The sequence below is a fragment of the Pundamilia nyererei genome, unplaced genomic scaffold (genome assembly GCF_000239375.1).
Source record: "Pundamilia nyererei isolate P.nyererei 1_Seehausen unplaced genomic scaffold, PunNye1.0 scaffold00011, whole genome shotgun sequence".
Classification (NCBI taxonomy): Eukaryota; Metazoa; Chordata; class Actinopteri; order Cichliformes; family Cichlidae; genus Pundamilia; species Pundamilia nyererei.
This window is the reverse complement of record NW_005187412.1, coordinates 6,642,915-6,659,732: the sequence shown is the minus strand read 5'-3', so window position 1 is coordinate 6,659,732 and position 16,818 is coordinate 6,642,915. Positions and strand designations below refer to the sequence as shown.

The 16,818-nt window shown below is 38.9% G+C and overlaps 2 protein-coding genes across 3 annotated transcripts; one reads left to right on the top strand and one right to left on the bottom strand.

The window, feature by feature from the left end:
* Positions 1 to 318: 318 nt before the first annotated feature.
* lyve1a (lymphatic vessel endothelial hyaluronic receptor 1a) lies at positions 319 to 2,158 on the top strand. Its single transcript, XM_005724344.2, has 6 exons — positions 319 to 484; positions 583 to 766; positions 852 to 991; positions 1,416 to 1,595; positions 1,702 to 1,774; positions 1,874 to 2,158. The coding sequence occupies exons 1-6, from the start codon at positions 397 to 399 to the stop codon at positions 2,016 to 2,018; spliced, it is 810 nt and encodes a 269-aa protein (XP_005724401.1). The 5' UTR covers positions 319 to 396; the 3' UTR covers positions 2,019 to 2,158.
* A 64-nt stretch (positions 2,159 to 2,222) lies between these two features.
* ampd3a (adenosine monophosphate deaminase 3a) lies at positions 2,223 to 11,165 on the bottom strand. Of its 2 annotated transcripts, none has more exons than XM_005724342.1 (15): positions 11,099 to 11,165; positions 8,345 to 8,567; positions 7,648 to 7,822; positions 7,055 to 7,220; positions 6,736 to 6,955; positions 6,503 to 6,632; positions 5,820 to 6,014; positions 5,551 to 5,682; positions 5,295 to 5,458; positions 5,089 to 5,215; positions 4,408 to 4,571; positions 3,572 to 3,692; positions 3,197 to 3,370; positions 2,928 to 3,038; positions 2,223 to 2,806 (listed from the first exon to the last, which is right to left on the bottom strand). In XM_005724342.1, the coding sequence occupies exons 1-15, from the start codon at positions 11,121 to 11,123 to the stop codon at positions 2,630 to 2,632; spliced, it is 2,304 nt and encodes a 767-aa protein (XP_005724399.1). In that variant the 5' UTR covers positions 11,124 to 11,165; the 3' UTR covers positions 2,223 to 2,629. The 2 variants fall into 2 exon arrangements, with proteins under 2 accessions (XP_005724399.1, XP_005724400.1); XM_005724343.2 differs by having other exon boundaries at positions 11,111 to 11,154.
* Between the last annotated feature and the right edge of the window lie 5,653 nt (positions 11,166 to 16,818).

Genomic DNA, 16,818 nt, shown 5'->3' with positions numbered 1-16,818 from the left:
ATATACATATATATTTGTGCCTGTAAAAATACTGGTTGCAGTTGAACCTGAAAACATAACTTATTTATTGAAGTTTAACAACATTTCACATTAAAAATGCTGAATGGGAACACGTGTGCACTGCTTTTTCCCTTCTACTGAATTTCTGCAGATTAGTGTTTTTGATGTATTACTTATCGTCTCCTGAGCCCTGCTCCCAGAACTTAGGATGGCTCTTGATCTGACCCATGTGCACTACTTCCTTCTTCCTTTTCCGTTATTCTCTGGCAGTGACAGAGTCCACACATCCCAGTGAGCATGATCACCTCTATTTAACCGTGCCTTTTGGCTCAGAGACACATAAACCTTGCAGCAGCAGTGATACCCAGCATTCATCTGTCTTTACTCTGACCAGTCATGAACATCATCTGGCTTTGCCTCCCAGCAGCGCTGCTCGTTACATCAGCCTTGTCTGTTCAAATGACTGACATAAGGAACCTCAGAGGTAAGTTATTTCACATATTTTCTAATATGTACAAATATATATATATATACAGATTATTGTACTACCATATATAGTAAATATAAATATGCTTTTTCCAGTTTCCCCAGGATTCAATCAAAGTATTGCAGGAGTAATGCTGGTCACATCTTTAAATGAGCTCAACCAGCCTGAGTATGCTTTCAATGCCAGTGAAGCTCGCAGGCTCTGCTGGTCCCTTGGACTGAACATTGCTTCAAAAGCACAAGTACAGAAAGCTCTTTCTAGAGGTTTAGAAACATGCAGGTGAGACCAAAGTGAGAGAAAAAATCACCTCAGTATCACCTCTGAGTAATATAACGAGGAGCACCTAATGTAATATTTTGTTCAGGTTTGGATGGATTGATGAACACTTCGCAGTCATTCCCCGCATCCACCCAATTCCCAGCTGTGGCAGGAATAAGAGCGGCTTGGTGCCCTGGCGAGCCAGCGTAAAACAAAAGTTTGATGTGTTTTGCTTCAACGAGACAGGTGAGTAACTTTGCACCTGCATTTTACTTATGAAGAGACAAAAGATATTTAAAAAGTGATTGTGCATGCTGTTCTCTGCTTACTGTTATTCAAAGAATAAAACAGGTCTGCTGTATAGTCGATGTAAATAAGAATACATTAGTATTAATGAATACTCTTAACACAAACTTTGATGCTTTATTGTATTCGCATTGGATTTTAATTTGTATTCAGCAGCATTTTAGTATATTCCACATAACTAGGATGGGGGGAAACAAAAAAAGAAAAAAAACCATTGGAGAGCATTTTTATCGAAGGTTTTTCAAATACATACAATACACTCCTAACACTTTCCAAAACATAATCATCATTTCAAACAGGAGGAAGTACAAAAGAAAAGAAAAAATAATCAGAATTGTTTGAAAATCGTCTAATCTTTGCACAGATGCAGCGATACAACGAATGGATGAAGTAACTGACAGTCCTTTGAAGAGCACACATGGCGTGGGTCACACACACCACACCACAACACCACCATCCACATCTTCCTCCTCGACTCCTGAAACGCTCGACAGTGAGATAGAACCAGCCCGCTTTGCCAGCAGCTCACAAAGCTTTACTGCAGGTATGGGACTCGTAATCTGAACTCTGTCACAGTCAGTTAACACAGCACAAGACTAATAGACAGGCAAAGGCCTCGTTATCAACAGTGTGCATGTTTCATATTTTAGGAAAAGCTGTGCTCATCTTCTGCTCCTGTGCGCTTCTTCTGCTTATAACAATCATCCTGACATACCTCAAATTGTAAGAGCTTTTTTTTTTAATAATACATAAAACACAATAAAGTTTCTCTTGTTGCATATTATTACATCTTTTTCCTGTCCATCTGTTAATAAATAACAGAAGACGTTGCTCTCAGAAGTCAGACGTGAAAGAGCAGAAAGAGTACATCCAGACAGAAGAGTGGATCTGTGTGAAGACCCCTACAGAAACCAAGAAAGCTGCTGAGGAAGATGAGAGGATAGAAGTGGGCGACGACGCACAATAAATGAGAAACTGTTTGTGATCCTCGATTTGTGTTAAATTAAGAGACAGAATGGCTGTAACATGATTTCTTTTTGTATTCTGTTAAATGGTGCATTTTAGCCACTGGAGGGCAATGTTTGTAATAAAATGATTTTAAATACTCACACGGGTTTGGTGTTCTACACAACAAAAACTCATAATAACAGCTTTTCTGCAGGTTTACCCACTTCTTAGATCCACATAATTCTAGTTTTTACTCTTCAGTATCTCTCAAGCTTTTTTAAAAGTCACTGAAGCTTGTTTTAAGCAAACTGTTTGTTTGTTCTCTCATTGGTAACTCTTCTAATGTCTGATATGGGCTGTGAAAAGTTTCTATGAGATCTTGTGGGCTTCCACAGCTTTGCCTTTGAATACTTGAGCATCGTCCCTTACAATTCAATTTTAGAAAACCCATCTGCTATTAATTTGCAATTAGTTAAGTATTGCTCTTTTAGTTTTAGTTTTATTGAAGTTTGTATTCCATCACAGCCAGCCAGAGGCACTTTTTACAAAATAAATAAATAAATAAATAAAGGTAAACGTAGATATCTTAGAGTGCAACATGCTTCGATTCTGTCAAATGTGAGGTCCTCTTTACTCGCTGTGGGAATTCATAGATTCAGCCTTCACTGCATCAACAATGAAGCTGAGTTCATTGCACAGCGTTTCGTGTCTGTAGGCCATCCGGACCTGGGCGACGTTGGTCTTACGGATATCGTTTCCTTCGGGTCCATCTTTCAGATAGTTCTCTCCCAGGAAGTGCATCTTATCCTTGCAAAAGTAATCACAACAGTAGGTGGAAGAAATGATGATTAGATCTTGTGTGAGTTGACCAATGCCTGCTAAGACAGAATTTATGTTGTCTTTTTTCAAATGAAGGATGTGACCACACCTGGTGAGAAAACCCACTCTGCAGCACACTGTTCCTGGCTATTTCACACACATCACAGGTGCTGAACTTCCACAGCTGAGCTGCTATGGCGTACTCCTCCATCAGTGGTTCCTCAGAGGATACACAAATAGCAGATAAGCTTTATTCAGACTACAGAAATGAATCAAAATAACAAATACTGTATTAGTTAGGCAAACAGTGATTTTGGATCACTGAATGATGACCTGAAAACACAGTTTCCTGTAGATTTTTTATTTATTTATTTTTACCTTGGTGTAGTGGAACAGCATGGGATCATCTGTGGACAGGGACACACACAGACCTTTGTGCAGGAAGTCTTTTAGCGGGCTTTTGGAGTATTCCAGGAACAGGCCATTGTTGCTGAGTGGAGACATTGCAATTGGTACCTGGGCTAGGTAGTACAGGTACTGCAGCACTGGGCTCTGTAGGAAGTTTGACAGAGGTGCTGCTCGTGAACGTGAAAGATGGAAAAACACACAAATGTACACACTGTCATTGTGTGTTTTATCTTAATACTGAGTGAGTTGGAGTCCGTACTATAGCGGTGACCTTTGGGATATTCTGCAGTTTATAAGCAATGCTTTGTGGTTTACTGGTTTATAACTCGGGACAGTCGTGAGTACCTTCCTCAGGTTGAGTCCATGTGAGATGTTGTCAGCAGTGAGAAAGGCAGAGACCAGATGAGTGAGTGATCCAGCTTCTCCACAGTGGGGACGGAACTGGAAGGTGTTTAGTCCACACTCTCTATACAAGACGCAGAAGAGTATAATAAGCAACATCACATAACAGCATTTAATCATCTTCATCACACAGAGTGCCGATCAGCTTTAAGCATCAAGTAGTTCAGAACTGGCTTTCCTGTAATTTATTAGTCACTCTTCCACTGACAGTTACAGTTACAAAGTGACAGAGTAAACTGTCACTGCTAGGTCAGGGTCTAACATGTCCTACATCCATGTCAAGTCTTCCTTCATCTATGTGTTTACGAAAGAAAAAAGGATGTATTCTTATTGTCACACAAAGGAGTTGTCAGTTATTCGGCAGGGCAGATACCTCTTAAGCTGTCTGTGCGTTTCCAAAATTAGAATATTAAAAAAATGAATCAGCTTTTATTTTTTATGGTCTTCACTGCTGGTACAACCTTTCTGTACATCTGAGATAAAACATTTAAATTGGGGCTTAAAGCATGTCTGCAACTTCATCTTAACCCTAATTTCTTGTCTGTGTTTCCCCATCTAAAGATTAATCATTACAGGGTAGAGTAATACAGCTTTATATCATGATATACACATATAGTTGACATGTTTTAACTGTCTTTGCATTTTTCTCCCTTTCTGTGCAGAACTCTGAATTACCTTGGGTTTCATATACTTATATTGAGTCACCCATTTAGCAGACATCAAGTAAATTCAATCTGCCTGCTTCTGATACTTCACCATACCTGGGGAATGATACTTACTTTCTGAGGTTGTTGAGGACTATGATGTTTGCGTACATGTGGAAGATGTAGTAGCTGTATGGAGGATTTTCAACTGAAGTCCACTGTTCTGGTTTTGGGCTCCTGAAGGAGAACATGTGATCGCTGTGTTTGGACTCATCGTCCACGCTGTCAAAGCCAGACACCTGCATCCACAAAAACAGTCATTTTCTGCTGGGATTTTTTAATGAAGCCCGGCAGGTATTAATATTAAATGGTTGTTAGTCATTTGTTTCCACAAATGTTACCAATCAACAGTCAGTTATTTTTATATTGTGCAATATATGGACAGACGTACTGGGCCACCTGCAGGTTACACCCACAGGAGCTTATACACCTGTGGCAATGGGACTAAAAACACCTGTACTTCAATATTAAGTAGTGGAACACAATACCTTTGCCCATACAGTGTATTTCTGAACAATTTTACATTTTATGAAGCCAGTTTATATTATAAAGACATGTTTTCATATTGATGCGTCATTATATTTTCATTGCCCTAATGGGTGCATCTGCTTACCACTACAGTATAGTCTGCTATATCACCCAACTATTATTATACTGCACATAAATGCATCATTTGAAGACATGAAGTACATCTTTTTGTGCAAAACTGATCCTCATAATATTTGCTGAGATCTGTTTTGGTACAACAAATCTTACACATTTGAGGAAAATGTGAAGTTCTTTGTGCTTCTGTGGGTTGACTGTGGCCTCAAACAAAGGAAGGAATATGTTCTCCAGCATCTTGGCAAAATTGGGTATCAGCTTCTTTAGCTTGAAAATATCACTGCAACATAAAAGTATATTTTAGATTTCACAAAATGCATTTACATTAAAAGCCTGCATTTTCAGCATGAAGCACTTACTATATTCTGGGCACTTGAATCATCCACCTTATGTTTGGAGAGTATAATTTGTGGTCAATAAACCACTTGGACAGACTGTACCACTCGTCAGGAGACCTTCCGTAGATGGACAGGCGTGGCTCTACATGCTGATACTTGCTCTCCTCCAGGCCACGGGCCACTTCCTATAAAAAAATGGTGAGAGGAAGAGTGCATCAAGTTTTCTCTGCATCACTCCGTCTTGAAATTGATGAAATGCTACAAATGATGATAGTACCTTTATGATGCAAGCAAAATACTCTCCATTAACAACATTGTCAGTTTTCAGGAAGATTTCGCGAAGCTCACTGGCTCCCACTGGGTTATACTTCGCATTGAACTTATCAAAGCGGTGGAAGGTTTGTCTCCCCTGTAAATGTAATAAATCATAAAGTGTGATTCAGAATCCCAGAACGATGCAAGCAGCAGAATGACAAAATCTGAAATTCTTAAATATATTGTCTTAATGGAATATTTGAATTCAAAAGAATAGACAATATTTCTCACAGCATGTACGTCGAGAGAGTCCACAGTAAGGTCATAGGGGTCCTTGTTGAGGTGCTGGAAAACCTCTTTGAGTGTCATTCTTTGTCCACCCTTTTCTAAAACTACACGTTCTGCATCAGTCTGATACGTCTTCTGGATGAAGGTGAGCAGATGTTTCTGAGACATGCATGCAGCTGCATGAATGTGCGTGTCCACCTGCAAGAAAGAAACAGTATGTTCAGTCTGCACGCACTAATATCCTATATTTAACCCCTCCCAGTTGGGCATGCTCAGAAGGTATTCAGGCCCAGCAATCCAAGAGGCAACTAAAACAGATGTCTGAACCACCTCAACTAGCTTTTCCTTTCCAGATGGATCTCAGAGTGGAGGTGATGCTCTGTTGTGACAAAAGGAGCAGCAGCACTGAAAATGTGCTGCACTTTGTGCCAAAGATGCAGAACCAGCTCTTACTTTGGATGGTGTAATTGGTGAAGCTTCCCCTGAGGCTTCAGGCTCTGCCTCCTCTACAAACGACATTGCTGTCACATTCAGAAGTTCTTCAAAGTGCTTTTTGCCAAGCAATTAAATGATAACAGCTGCAGGTTAATCTGGGTAGTTTGCAGAGCATGCTTTAGTATCTACACTCACTTTAAAGTTCAGTCAGATGTAATGGTTGCCTCACTTCCCAGAGATGGAATACTAACCTTTCTAACATTGTAGAAATCTCTGTGAGGCACACGTTTTAATTCCTTGAGCTCAGCCATCTCATTGAGCATCTCATGGAGGTTGAATTTTGAACTCAAGAAATTTAGTCTCCTATGACAGTAGGTTTTCCTGAAAATTAAAAGCGACACTCAGTTCATTCTCTAAAAAGTGCAGAATGGATGATAACCGGTTTTTCAACCAGCATGACTGCATAATTGTTTTGGAAACTTACGTGGGTCCATCTGCAGTCATGGCAAGCACATGACTCAGCTCTACAGCAAAGGTCTCCAAGTCTGGGTAAGGAAGGTCATGAGGCTGGTTTTCTTTGAAAGCCTCTTCATTATCATACACATAAACTATCCCATCCTTCATCTTCAGTTTATAATTTAGATCCTTGGGGATGTTGTCCATGCAGTAGGGATCCTCCCCAGCTTCTGAACATGGGCACATGTCTGGTGGTCGCAAAGGTTTTTCCATTACTTTCATATAAATTAGAACAAAGCATGTTTTTAAATTTTGTTATACATACAGCCCAGCTTCGTACATCATACCTGGAAGGACCTCATCTTCTTCGCTCCAGGTCGTGTTCTGAGCACTTCGTAGGAACTTGCTCGTCGTTCTGCAGAATCTGTGATAGGCTAGCTTTGAGTATTTCTCTCGAAGAAGCAGAGCTTTAAACAGATTTTTGGCGGCCTGATCATAGTCGTCCAGTGTGATCTGAGGGGAGGATGAGCATTAAACATAAATTCAAGTCTAATCCAATAGTAGTAATAGTGAAGGCTACACTGGATCATGGAGGGACACTGTGCAGTGACTGGCTGCTAGATTTTGAAGCAACAATGCTTTGACTGGCATCTAAATTCATCTTTTATACTTCAAAATGTAGACAGTTTTGCACTTTTAAGATTTTGAATTAATTCCTTCAGAGGGTGGCAGGAAGACATGCAGTTGTCTCTACTTCCAATAATTCGATTTTTTGGATACTGCACACTTAAATCATGCTACATTCAATTTGAAGATATTGTCATTTCACATTTGTCTGAGTTTTTTTTTTTTACCATTTAATATTCAAATTCAAAATATTACATATGGGATGTATATGTATGTAACTACACCAGTTGGCACTTTCAACGAGAGTACTTACACCAGCACAGTAATCTCCACTAATAGTAACCCTCTGATAATCAGGGCAGTTTTCTTGCACAGATGAGCTGGTGGAACTGGGGGACATGAATGGTGTCACTAGGCGTGCCCAATCTGCATTGGCTGGGACTTGTAGGCAAAGTGACTTGGAACGAATCATCCTCAGGCTGTTCCTCCTGAAAAGTCAGCAACTTGATTAGCATTTGGTGCAAAGCTCACTTAAATGAACGAGTCTTTACCTAAAATCATGGTAAGATGACTCATTAAAAGGGGCCTATTATGCTCAGTTTTAACTTCACATTTATATCATTAGACTCCACAGAGCCGCTTTGCATTATTTACAGTTTGAACTTTGTACAATCTGTTTTAGTTCATCCCCCTTTACCCCCACCTTCCATTTTTATTGAAAACAAAAGATTTAAATAACAGGTGGGTGTGGCTTCAGTGCTCACAGTCAGAGCTGTGTGCCTAAGGAGACTATATTACATCATACAGAATCAAGACCACAAAAGAAAAATCAAAAGGAGCAGACTGAAAACTTTAAGTCTTGGCTCACGTATATCTAACACCACATAAATAATAAGCAAAACTGAAAATATACGTCTTATAAAGGGATTTTTGTTTTGTTTTTTTATACTAGGATAATTTTTCTTGCATGAACAGACTGATCTGCGGTTCAGAGTCCAAGCAGGACTTACCTCTTAAGAGTCTCCTCTGACTGCTGCTCTGCCAGCTCCTTAAGCAGTTCATGGTCTTTGGCTTGCTGGAGGCCAATTGGGCAGTCCTCAGGCATCGTGAACATCGACAAGGCATTTTTGGTTTCTTCTTCTTTTAATGCCGATGCATATACTTTCTCTGCAAGCAACTGCGTCTCCTCCTCCACCTCACTCAGATTCACCTTTAGAAATTGACGAGGCATGTCTGCAAGAGACCAGAAGCCACAGTAAAATGGCCGGCGTCTGAAGTCTCTGACTGTAGAGTGCAAAGGAGGTCTGCAGTACTTGTCAGGACGTTAAATGCTCTGTCTACTGTGTGGTGTTTTGTAAACAGGGAAATCTACCTGTGCACGTGTTTGGGGACAGGGCATTCATCATCGCAGGTCCTCTCTCGCCGCAGCTGGTAGACTTTATAACTATCACTGCGCCCAACAAACGCAATAAGTTGTTTATATTATAGTTACATTATAGCCGTTAATATCCCTGCTCTTATTTGCACAGTTTTTTCTTTTTCTGTTTTTAATAATTTTTAATAACTTACTAACTGTACTGTATTTTTTTCATTATGCTGCAAATTGTTTTTTGAATCTGCGTGCTCCATCTGCCTGTCACTTTGATGCTGGAACACCCAAATTTCCCCAGTAAGGGACAATAAAGGATATTTCTATTCTATTCTGTTTCATTATCCAACTATTGCACAGCATCGCCACCTAGAGAGTTCTGAGTGAACTGTTTGTTAAAATGTTAAAAGCTAAAGTTCATGTCATGCATGATGTTTTTAACACCTCTTATATAAAGGAATGCAGTCAGCGTAATGCAGTAATATTTAATATCATTATTAACTGCAGTAACATTAATATTAAGTCATCGAATTTTCACGATATTTTCTGCTCAATAGTGATTGCGGTGCAATTATAGCTTCTTCATTCATCAAGTACTTTTCTAGATATGCATGTATTTATTTATTTATGAATTATTACAAGTCATTTTATGAATAAATGTTGTATGAAAATGCTGCATTGTTGTGCTTTTAATGCCTCTTATTATATTTTAAACTTGGGCTGAATTATCACACTCCTCCAGGATAACGTACATCCCTACAAAGTGGGTCTTAAAATTGAAAAATATGCATATATGTAAAAACACTTTCTCAGTTATATTTAGAATAACATCTGGAAACTCGCGAACGTTGTTCAATTCAGATTAGATAACGGTACTGAGACTTTATGGTACAACTTCCTCTCAAAGTTGAATGAAAATGACATTTTCTTCACTTTTGTAACCAAGAATTTCAAATTAAAGAGCATTCTTTGTCTTGTATTTTTGAGAAATACAATTGTTTATATTAAGAACTCACATAAGCTATTTACAGAAATTAACACCAGTTATTTTTTGCAATGTGAAGTTTTTCTTTTTTAATTAGTGTGCACTCAAAAATGGGACTTTAGTACACACACACACACACACACACACCTCTAGGCAAATCAGAGTGGGTCGACCTGAAGACTTGTAAAGTTACAAGTTACATAAAAATAAACTACACTATTGTGTGTACTATACTTTGATATAAATAATGAACAGACCTGCATAAAATTCATTAAATCCCCACCAGACATATGTTGAAAGAATTTTGAATAACTTCCATTAGTTAAGTTAGTTCAACAACATTAACCAGATATGAAAGGAATGCAAGTCTTCTGTTAAAAGAAACTCCTCTTTTTTGTCTCCTCTTTTGAATAGCAGTGATTCTCTTTTAGCTCTCATCAACACTACGACTGAAAAAAAAATCCCTTATCTTAACTACAGTATATACACGCAATCTGTTTACAGTATATCAAACCAAAAACGTGACCTAACAGACAGTGTCTTGATTATCATTGTAGTGGTGAAACAACAACAGAGAAAGACTGCGTGGTACATTGTAATCTGAGACGGCTTCTGTTCTGCCAGGGTGTTTCCAGGAAGCTCATCAATCAGGACACACAGTATCCTGAATGCATCACCATCACCGTGGGCCTTTATGGCTCTACAACAACACTTTGGAAAGAAAGACTCAAAGCCACTTGGCTGATGGGTTCATGAATCATTAAACTTCCTCTCTTGCCACACACACCTAAATAATTTAGATGAAACCCATGCTTTTGTTTCATTTAAAAAACTGTAGTTCAGTGCTTCACAACGAAGGGCAGTGAGGGTTAAACTGGGATTCCTCATTTCTGAGTGATTTTTTTTTTTAGGGATACCTGTAAGCAAAAACTACTAAAGGCAACATATTTGTGTATAGAAAGGAATAAACAAAAAACTCATAAGTGTGAAAGACAAGACTAAGTATATGCATTATTTGGCAGACTTTGCACAAATTATAGCAGGACCTGGCCTGTGCTTGCAATACAGCCTAATGTTCAGTGTGTTAAACTGCCCTCGCCCATATATCAGAGTTAAATAGAGGAATGACCTACGATGTAGTCTTTGTAATAATTATATTAAAATGAATCAAGTTAAATGAACATGAAATAAAATATACATAAAGACGAATGTTTTTATAGACAGCAGCTGCTGAAACAGCCATGAATGCTGCCTTCAAACAACACCAACAACAACGTTAGCACCAGAGTTCAACCTAAACCTGACCTCAGGCCGGCCTCAAGCTGGCCTACATCCTTTTTAATAGCGTCTGCATGTCCATCGCCTTACACGACATTACATTAAATCTGACCGATTCTGCACTCTGCTTACCTGACCGCTCACCTATGCACGCCATCTGCACCGCATGACTGACAAAAGAGGGGGCGGGTCTGCGAGGTGGCTTTTGAGGAAAATCTGTGCCAGGGTTTACCGGAAAGGTCGATGGGTTAACGAGGTAAGTCGAGCTTGAACTCGGAGTAAAGGGGGCTCTCTAGGTCACCGCGGGAGCTCATGCTGAACACACAGACTGGTCCATAGTTTCGGTTTAAAATCGTCTGTCTGTATGCTCTATCTGCGACAGATTATTTACTGGATAAATGTGTTCTATAGATTAAATCTGTTGAGCCGCATTTTACTAACAGCACTGCTTAAGTTTTTTGTTTGTTTCTTGCGTTGTTTTTGGCTCAGTAGCTTTCACTTCAGTGGGATTTACACACTCAGATGCAAAAATGCGTGACTGTCCTTCATGTTTGTTCCTAGTCTGCTCTCATGTCTGTTTGTCATTTGACGCGTTTGACGCTGCTGTCATTTCAGATAAAAGAACACGGGTTAGAAAAGCATCCGTGCGGGCCAATTCTGTAATTCTATCATTTGCATTATAACATGTCTGCCAAAAAATGACTGGCGATGTTTGAATGCGTTTTGCCCCCATAGACTTTTTTATGTTGATGAATAGAATTTAGTCGCCATGATTTAGAACGTTATTCTACCAACTCTGCGTTTTACATTATATTCAGATTTATTTAGTTATTTATTTATTGCGACTTCTGGTGACATCTTCTGCAGATCTCTCTTGAAAAATATATTTTTATTCCCAATGAGACTTAATCTGGATAAATAAAAAAATATATATTTCTTTGTTAAACATTGATTGCAGCGCCTACCCTGTGACAAAAATGTTCTCAGAATGACTTGTTATCATTCACGAGAGATATGTTTGCCAGATTATGGGTCAATAAGTCAAGAATCACTTTTCTTTTCTTTTCTTTTTTGACTCACAGCCATTTCTTATTTTTCTCAAAGTGAAAACTGTATATTTATAGCAGAAATAACTTAAGTAAATACAGTAAGATGAGTCTTTTATACTAAAGTGTACTTAATAAAGACAAAATGAATGGTCTAATATGTAATAATGATATTTAGAATGTGGTAACTGATGAATGGGGCATCCAATCCAAATCTACTGCTGAAACCTGGACATGTTAACCTGCACAAAACCCTGAAAATATTTTTTAAACCCACCTGTTCTAAAGCACAAGGCTGGCCTGCTTACTATTTGGCTATTATGTTTAGTCTAGCACACCAAATATCCATTATAATAAGTACATTTAATCCTAACCTTTGGGTAATAATACCAACATCTACTCATTGTTTAACAAAATTTGAACTGTTTACTTTTATTTAACAAGAGATGTAGGCTTTTTTTTCTTTTTTTAAAAAATATTTCAACCACTTTCAGCTGGATTTTTGGATTCTTCCCCTTTTAAACTTTTACTTGCTATTTTTATCAATTTGGATTCCTTTCAGGTTCCTGTTTCTCTTTCTTATGATTTCCTTAAGTTAACTTTCTCATTCAAAGCTGCTGTGGTCCTATACACTGACACCCATTTGGAGCTGCTGAAGCCTACAGCACTCTGTTCGGGTAAAAGCTGTATGATCCAATCATGATCATGCAATCACGGCTGTGGGGAGAATAAAAAAATGGCGTGTGGTTTTGGAGAATTGTTACACCTATGCCTTCTATAGATAGTGAGAGCTGCTATGATGTGGTTTGGACACAGTGGCATTAACAAAAGGACAGCAGGTGGAAGCTGGAAGTGGAAGACTTAGAAGATGGTAAGATGTTTTTCAGTGGGAGGGACAGCTCAGGTCGAGCAGTCTGGAGACAAAGTTAGAGACAAGATTGAGGATGTAGTGAAGAAGGACATGCAGAGGGTTGGTGTGACATGATCTGCTGTAGTGACCCATAAACAGAGCAGCCAGAAGAAGATAAAGAAGAAGCTTACACCATAGCAACCTCACAACCATTTAACCTGTTGTGCTTACCTTCAGTGTCACTCATAGCCTTATCTGAACGTGTCGTCATCTCAAGTTGGATTCTAAAGAAGGTATGCGCAGACTAAGAGATGCTGTCTGCAGTTTAGGAGTCTACCATCTCTTTCTATTTAAAGGAGCCAGTGGCATAATGTTGGCAGTGCTACTAGTACTGTGAATGTGTTAAAACTGGCCGTCAACAAAGGGAGGGTTTCAGTCAAAGTCAGACATAGCCTGCTGCTCTTTTTCACTATTCTGCTTTCTGTCCATTGGGAACACATGCTCTCTGATACAAACACACAGCTGTGTGTCACCTACTGTACGGTGTGCACACACGGAAATGGCGAGAGGAAAATAGACTCCTGCTTGTATAACCACCAGAGTCCTTTTTAGTCATTAATTCACAGTCTTATGAATGTGCTGGAAAAAACTGGACCCCTCCTGATATTTCATATTTTCATAAGTCACTATCCTCCGTCACTACTCAGTAGATATTAAAACAATAGACAGACTGAGCTTTTTGGCAGTACATTAAAATCATTTTCATATTATTCAATTCTGATGCTGTTGCACGCGTGTTTATTAGATAACAGCAATTGAAAACAGGTGTGGCACAATTTCTGAGCACCAGAAAAGGTTTGTCCTCAGGTAGACAATCTTTATAGGCTAGTGACTTTAACTTCTAATGTTATGAAAGTATTTGAAAAGATCATAACTCAAAGGTTATGTAAAGAGGTTGAGCCATTTTTGGTTAAGTATCAGTTTGCTTATATCTACAATAGCATCAATATTCTATTAATTCATTTGTTTTTCTGTCAATTAAACCCATAAATGAACAGCTCGTGACAGAATGACAGATATGTTTGTTGAGAAGATTTTTGAGGTTAAATGGGCCTTTTCTTTATTATTTATTTATTCTAACATCAGCGTGCCCTTGTCTCGATTTGTGTTGATGTCATTTGATAAAACAGTTACCTGATCCTGGGTTATTTTCTCTTATGGGAGGCTTATGTAGTCAGCCTGATCCCCTGTATGAACTGTGAGTTCAAAGCAAAGATGATGATCCTATCCGTTTGCTAGGTTTTTAAAATAAAAAAGCAACAGATACATATGCATGTAATATATTCATATTATGATTAGGAGTCTATATTATATACTACACCACTGCATATTTAAATTTTTAATGGAGGCTTTACTGATTCATTGTTTTATCTTTTAAAGTAGATTGATGTTTGTTTCCTTACATTAATAAAATTGTATTTACAATTTTAAGATATTTAGCAAATTACTATGAATATGCCTGCAGCTAACTTCCACTGCACCGCTGCACTGTGATCAATCTGTCGCTTAAATTACAAATGTTTGCAATCTATCTGTGACTCCTCAGCGCAGGAAAACATTTTGTTCTAGATTGTAAGAACCTTTCAGATCGTGTGTCTGGAAACACTGGATCAAATGTCCGAGAGTGGTGTTGGTCTGCAGGCAGCATTATTAGACGCTAATGTGAAGAGTATTGTAATGGTTCTCGCACTGGACTGTGCCAATTTTGGGTCTGTGCACCCTCGTATTTGTGAGTCTGATTTAAAAGCACTATAATGTGGAAACATGTATCATCTCCTACTACTTGTGTAAGACCCCTAGGAGGTTTCAGGAGGCCATTAACTGAGCACTCGCACACCTATCTCAGATTCAGCTCGCTATGTTCTGCTGTCTTTATCGTTCAAAAAAAAGTTTCTCAGACACCTCACTGCTGTGGCTGACTGAGTCCCCAAATTGGTTCTTTGTCAACATCACATCTGACAGGGAGGCCAATGACACAAGAAAAAGCCATTAACCACATTGCAGAGAGATAGACATGAGCGAGGGGTGGGGGGGGGGGAAGAAAAGGACTCACTCTTCCCTAAGCCGGGATTTGAGTGCTGTTTTAAAAGAGGTGTGTCTTCTCTTCTCATCTTTCTCAGTGGCCAGGGTCTGGAAAACAGTACAGATAAAAAACAAAGCACTCAACTACTAATATCAAGCCGCTCTTCTTTCAGCAATTCTATAACACTTGTCAGATAGACTTTCCCGTAAGTCTGTGTTCTTTTTATGCAGCAGTGGTTTAGATATGGATACACATAAACTTGTTACGAGTGACAAATGATCGCATACAGTGTAACAAATCTGTATAGAATTTGTTTCTCCCCGTCAATATCTATATGACGGGGAGAAAAATAGATACAAACGTGAAGACCTAGCAGGAAAAATTAAAGTGATTTTTGCCTTTCAGTCTTTATGATGGTGGCCATCTCAGCTACTAGACTAGTATGTCAAATAAGTCCACTCACCTCTTCAGGCTCTGCTGTGTCTGAAGTGAGTTGAAACTGTGCTCAAGGTCTCTCAGAAACGTCTAAGTCATGCTGTGCTTTTGTTGCTGAGAAAGTATTTGATTTCTCACCCACCAGCCAGCAGCACACATCGCTCCATCCTTAACTCTTTCATGGCCAAATTTTAGTGCGAGGATATGAGCTAAAACCGAATCCTGAAGTCTGCCATTAATGGACCTTCCACAACTTTATGAGGCAGGTTAATATTAGTAGTAATTGCATTCACAGCAGATCAGTATATGAATTGTTAGGTTTTCCCCCCAAAATTTCTCGTTCCTTTTTTTAGAGGCAGAGATGTCCTCTTGTGGTTGATTTGTTGCACTGCAGGATATTTTGCTGAGAAGTGGCATGGCACACACATCACATCAGCAGTTCTCAAACTTTTCATAGCATGTCTAACTTCAAGAAGCTAGGGAAAAGGTGTTTACAATCCCAAACTCACTCTTTTCTCCAATCACTGATGAAAAGTGTGTACTACACCACAATTGAGAACCGCTGCATTAGATAAACACGTGGACCTACAAAGAAAGTAATGGATTTCACTAAGGGGGTATTTTTTAAAGCCTGTAATTGTGCATTGACTTAATTTGCTATAATTTCATTTTCTTAATAAATTTACATAGCATCCATCCAAAGATCATCCAAAGAGAGAGTCTTCTGGTTGTTATCATGTACGAATTTTGGCCTCAGGTTCTTGTGTTTACCTGACAGTAGTGGCAAACATTGTCCTTTTCTGCTGCTATATCCCGTCTGCTCCACGGTTTGATATGTTATCTGTTCAGAGCTGCCCTTTTGCTTACCTTCTTTGTATTGAGTGGTTGTTTGAGTTATTGCTCCCATTCTATCACCTTAAACTCCTAAAACCCAAACTCTTTCATGGCATGCATTTTTAATTTCTCTTTGCTATTGTGACTTTATAGTGTTTGACAAAACCATCCTAGGAGGTTAAACTCTCGCCGTGCATCTCTGGTACCAACAAGGTATTTTCACCCAGAGAACTGTCGCTCACTGGATATTTTCTCTTTTTCAGAACGATCTTTGTAAATGGTTGTGTGGGAAGATCCCAGAAGATCACCAACAATCATGTTAGGTTTAAAGTCACTTTAATCACATTTCTTCCTCATTCTGATGTTCAGTTTGAACTTCAGCAAGTTTTCGTGACCATGTCTACAAAAATGCATTGAGTTGCTGCTATTTGACAGGCTGTTTAGATATTTGCATTAAGAAGCAGTTGAACTGGTGTATTTAATAAAGTGGCTGTAAGTGAATACTGCACAACTCCTCACATCGCCTCACAAGAGGACTCAGATTTACTGGTGTAACCACAAACGGGTCCAGTCCCAGATTTAGACTGATAGTGGTGGAGATTAT

Bases quoted from the DNA above. Each gene is read 5' to 3' on its own strand.
- lyve1a (XM_005724344.2), top strand. From the start codon at position 397: ATGAACATCATCTGGCTTTGCCTCCCAGCAGCGCTGCTCGTTACATCA. The intron at 1,596-1,701 runs GTATGGGACTCG...TTCATATTTTAG, and splicing joins CTCACAAAGCTTTACTGCAG to GAAAAGCTGTGCTCATCTTC. The intron at 1,775-1,873 runs GTAAGAGCTTTT...AATAAATAACAG, and splicing joins ATCCTGACATACCTCAAATT to AAGACGTTGCTCTCAGAAGT.
- ampd3a (XM_005724342.1), bottom strand. From the start codon at position 11,123: ATGGCGTGCATAGGTGAGCGGTCAG. The intron at 7,221-7,647 runs GTAAGTACTCTC...TCCTCCCCTCAG, and splicing joins GTGGAGATTACTGTGCTGGT to ATCACACTGGACGACTATGA. The intron at 5,683-5,819 runs GTGAGAAATATT...TTACATTTACAG, and splicing joins ACTCTCTCGACGTACATGCT to GGGAGACAAACCTTCCACCG.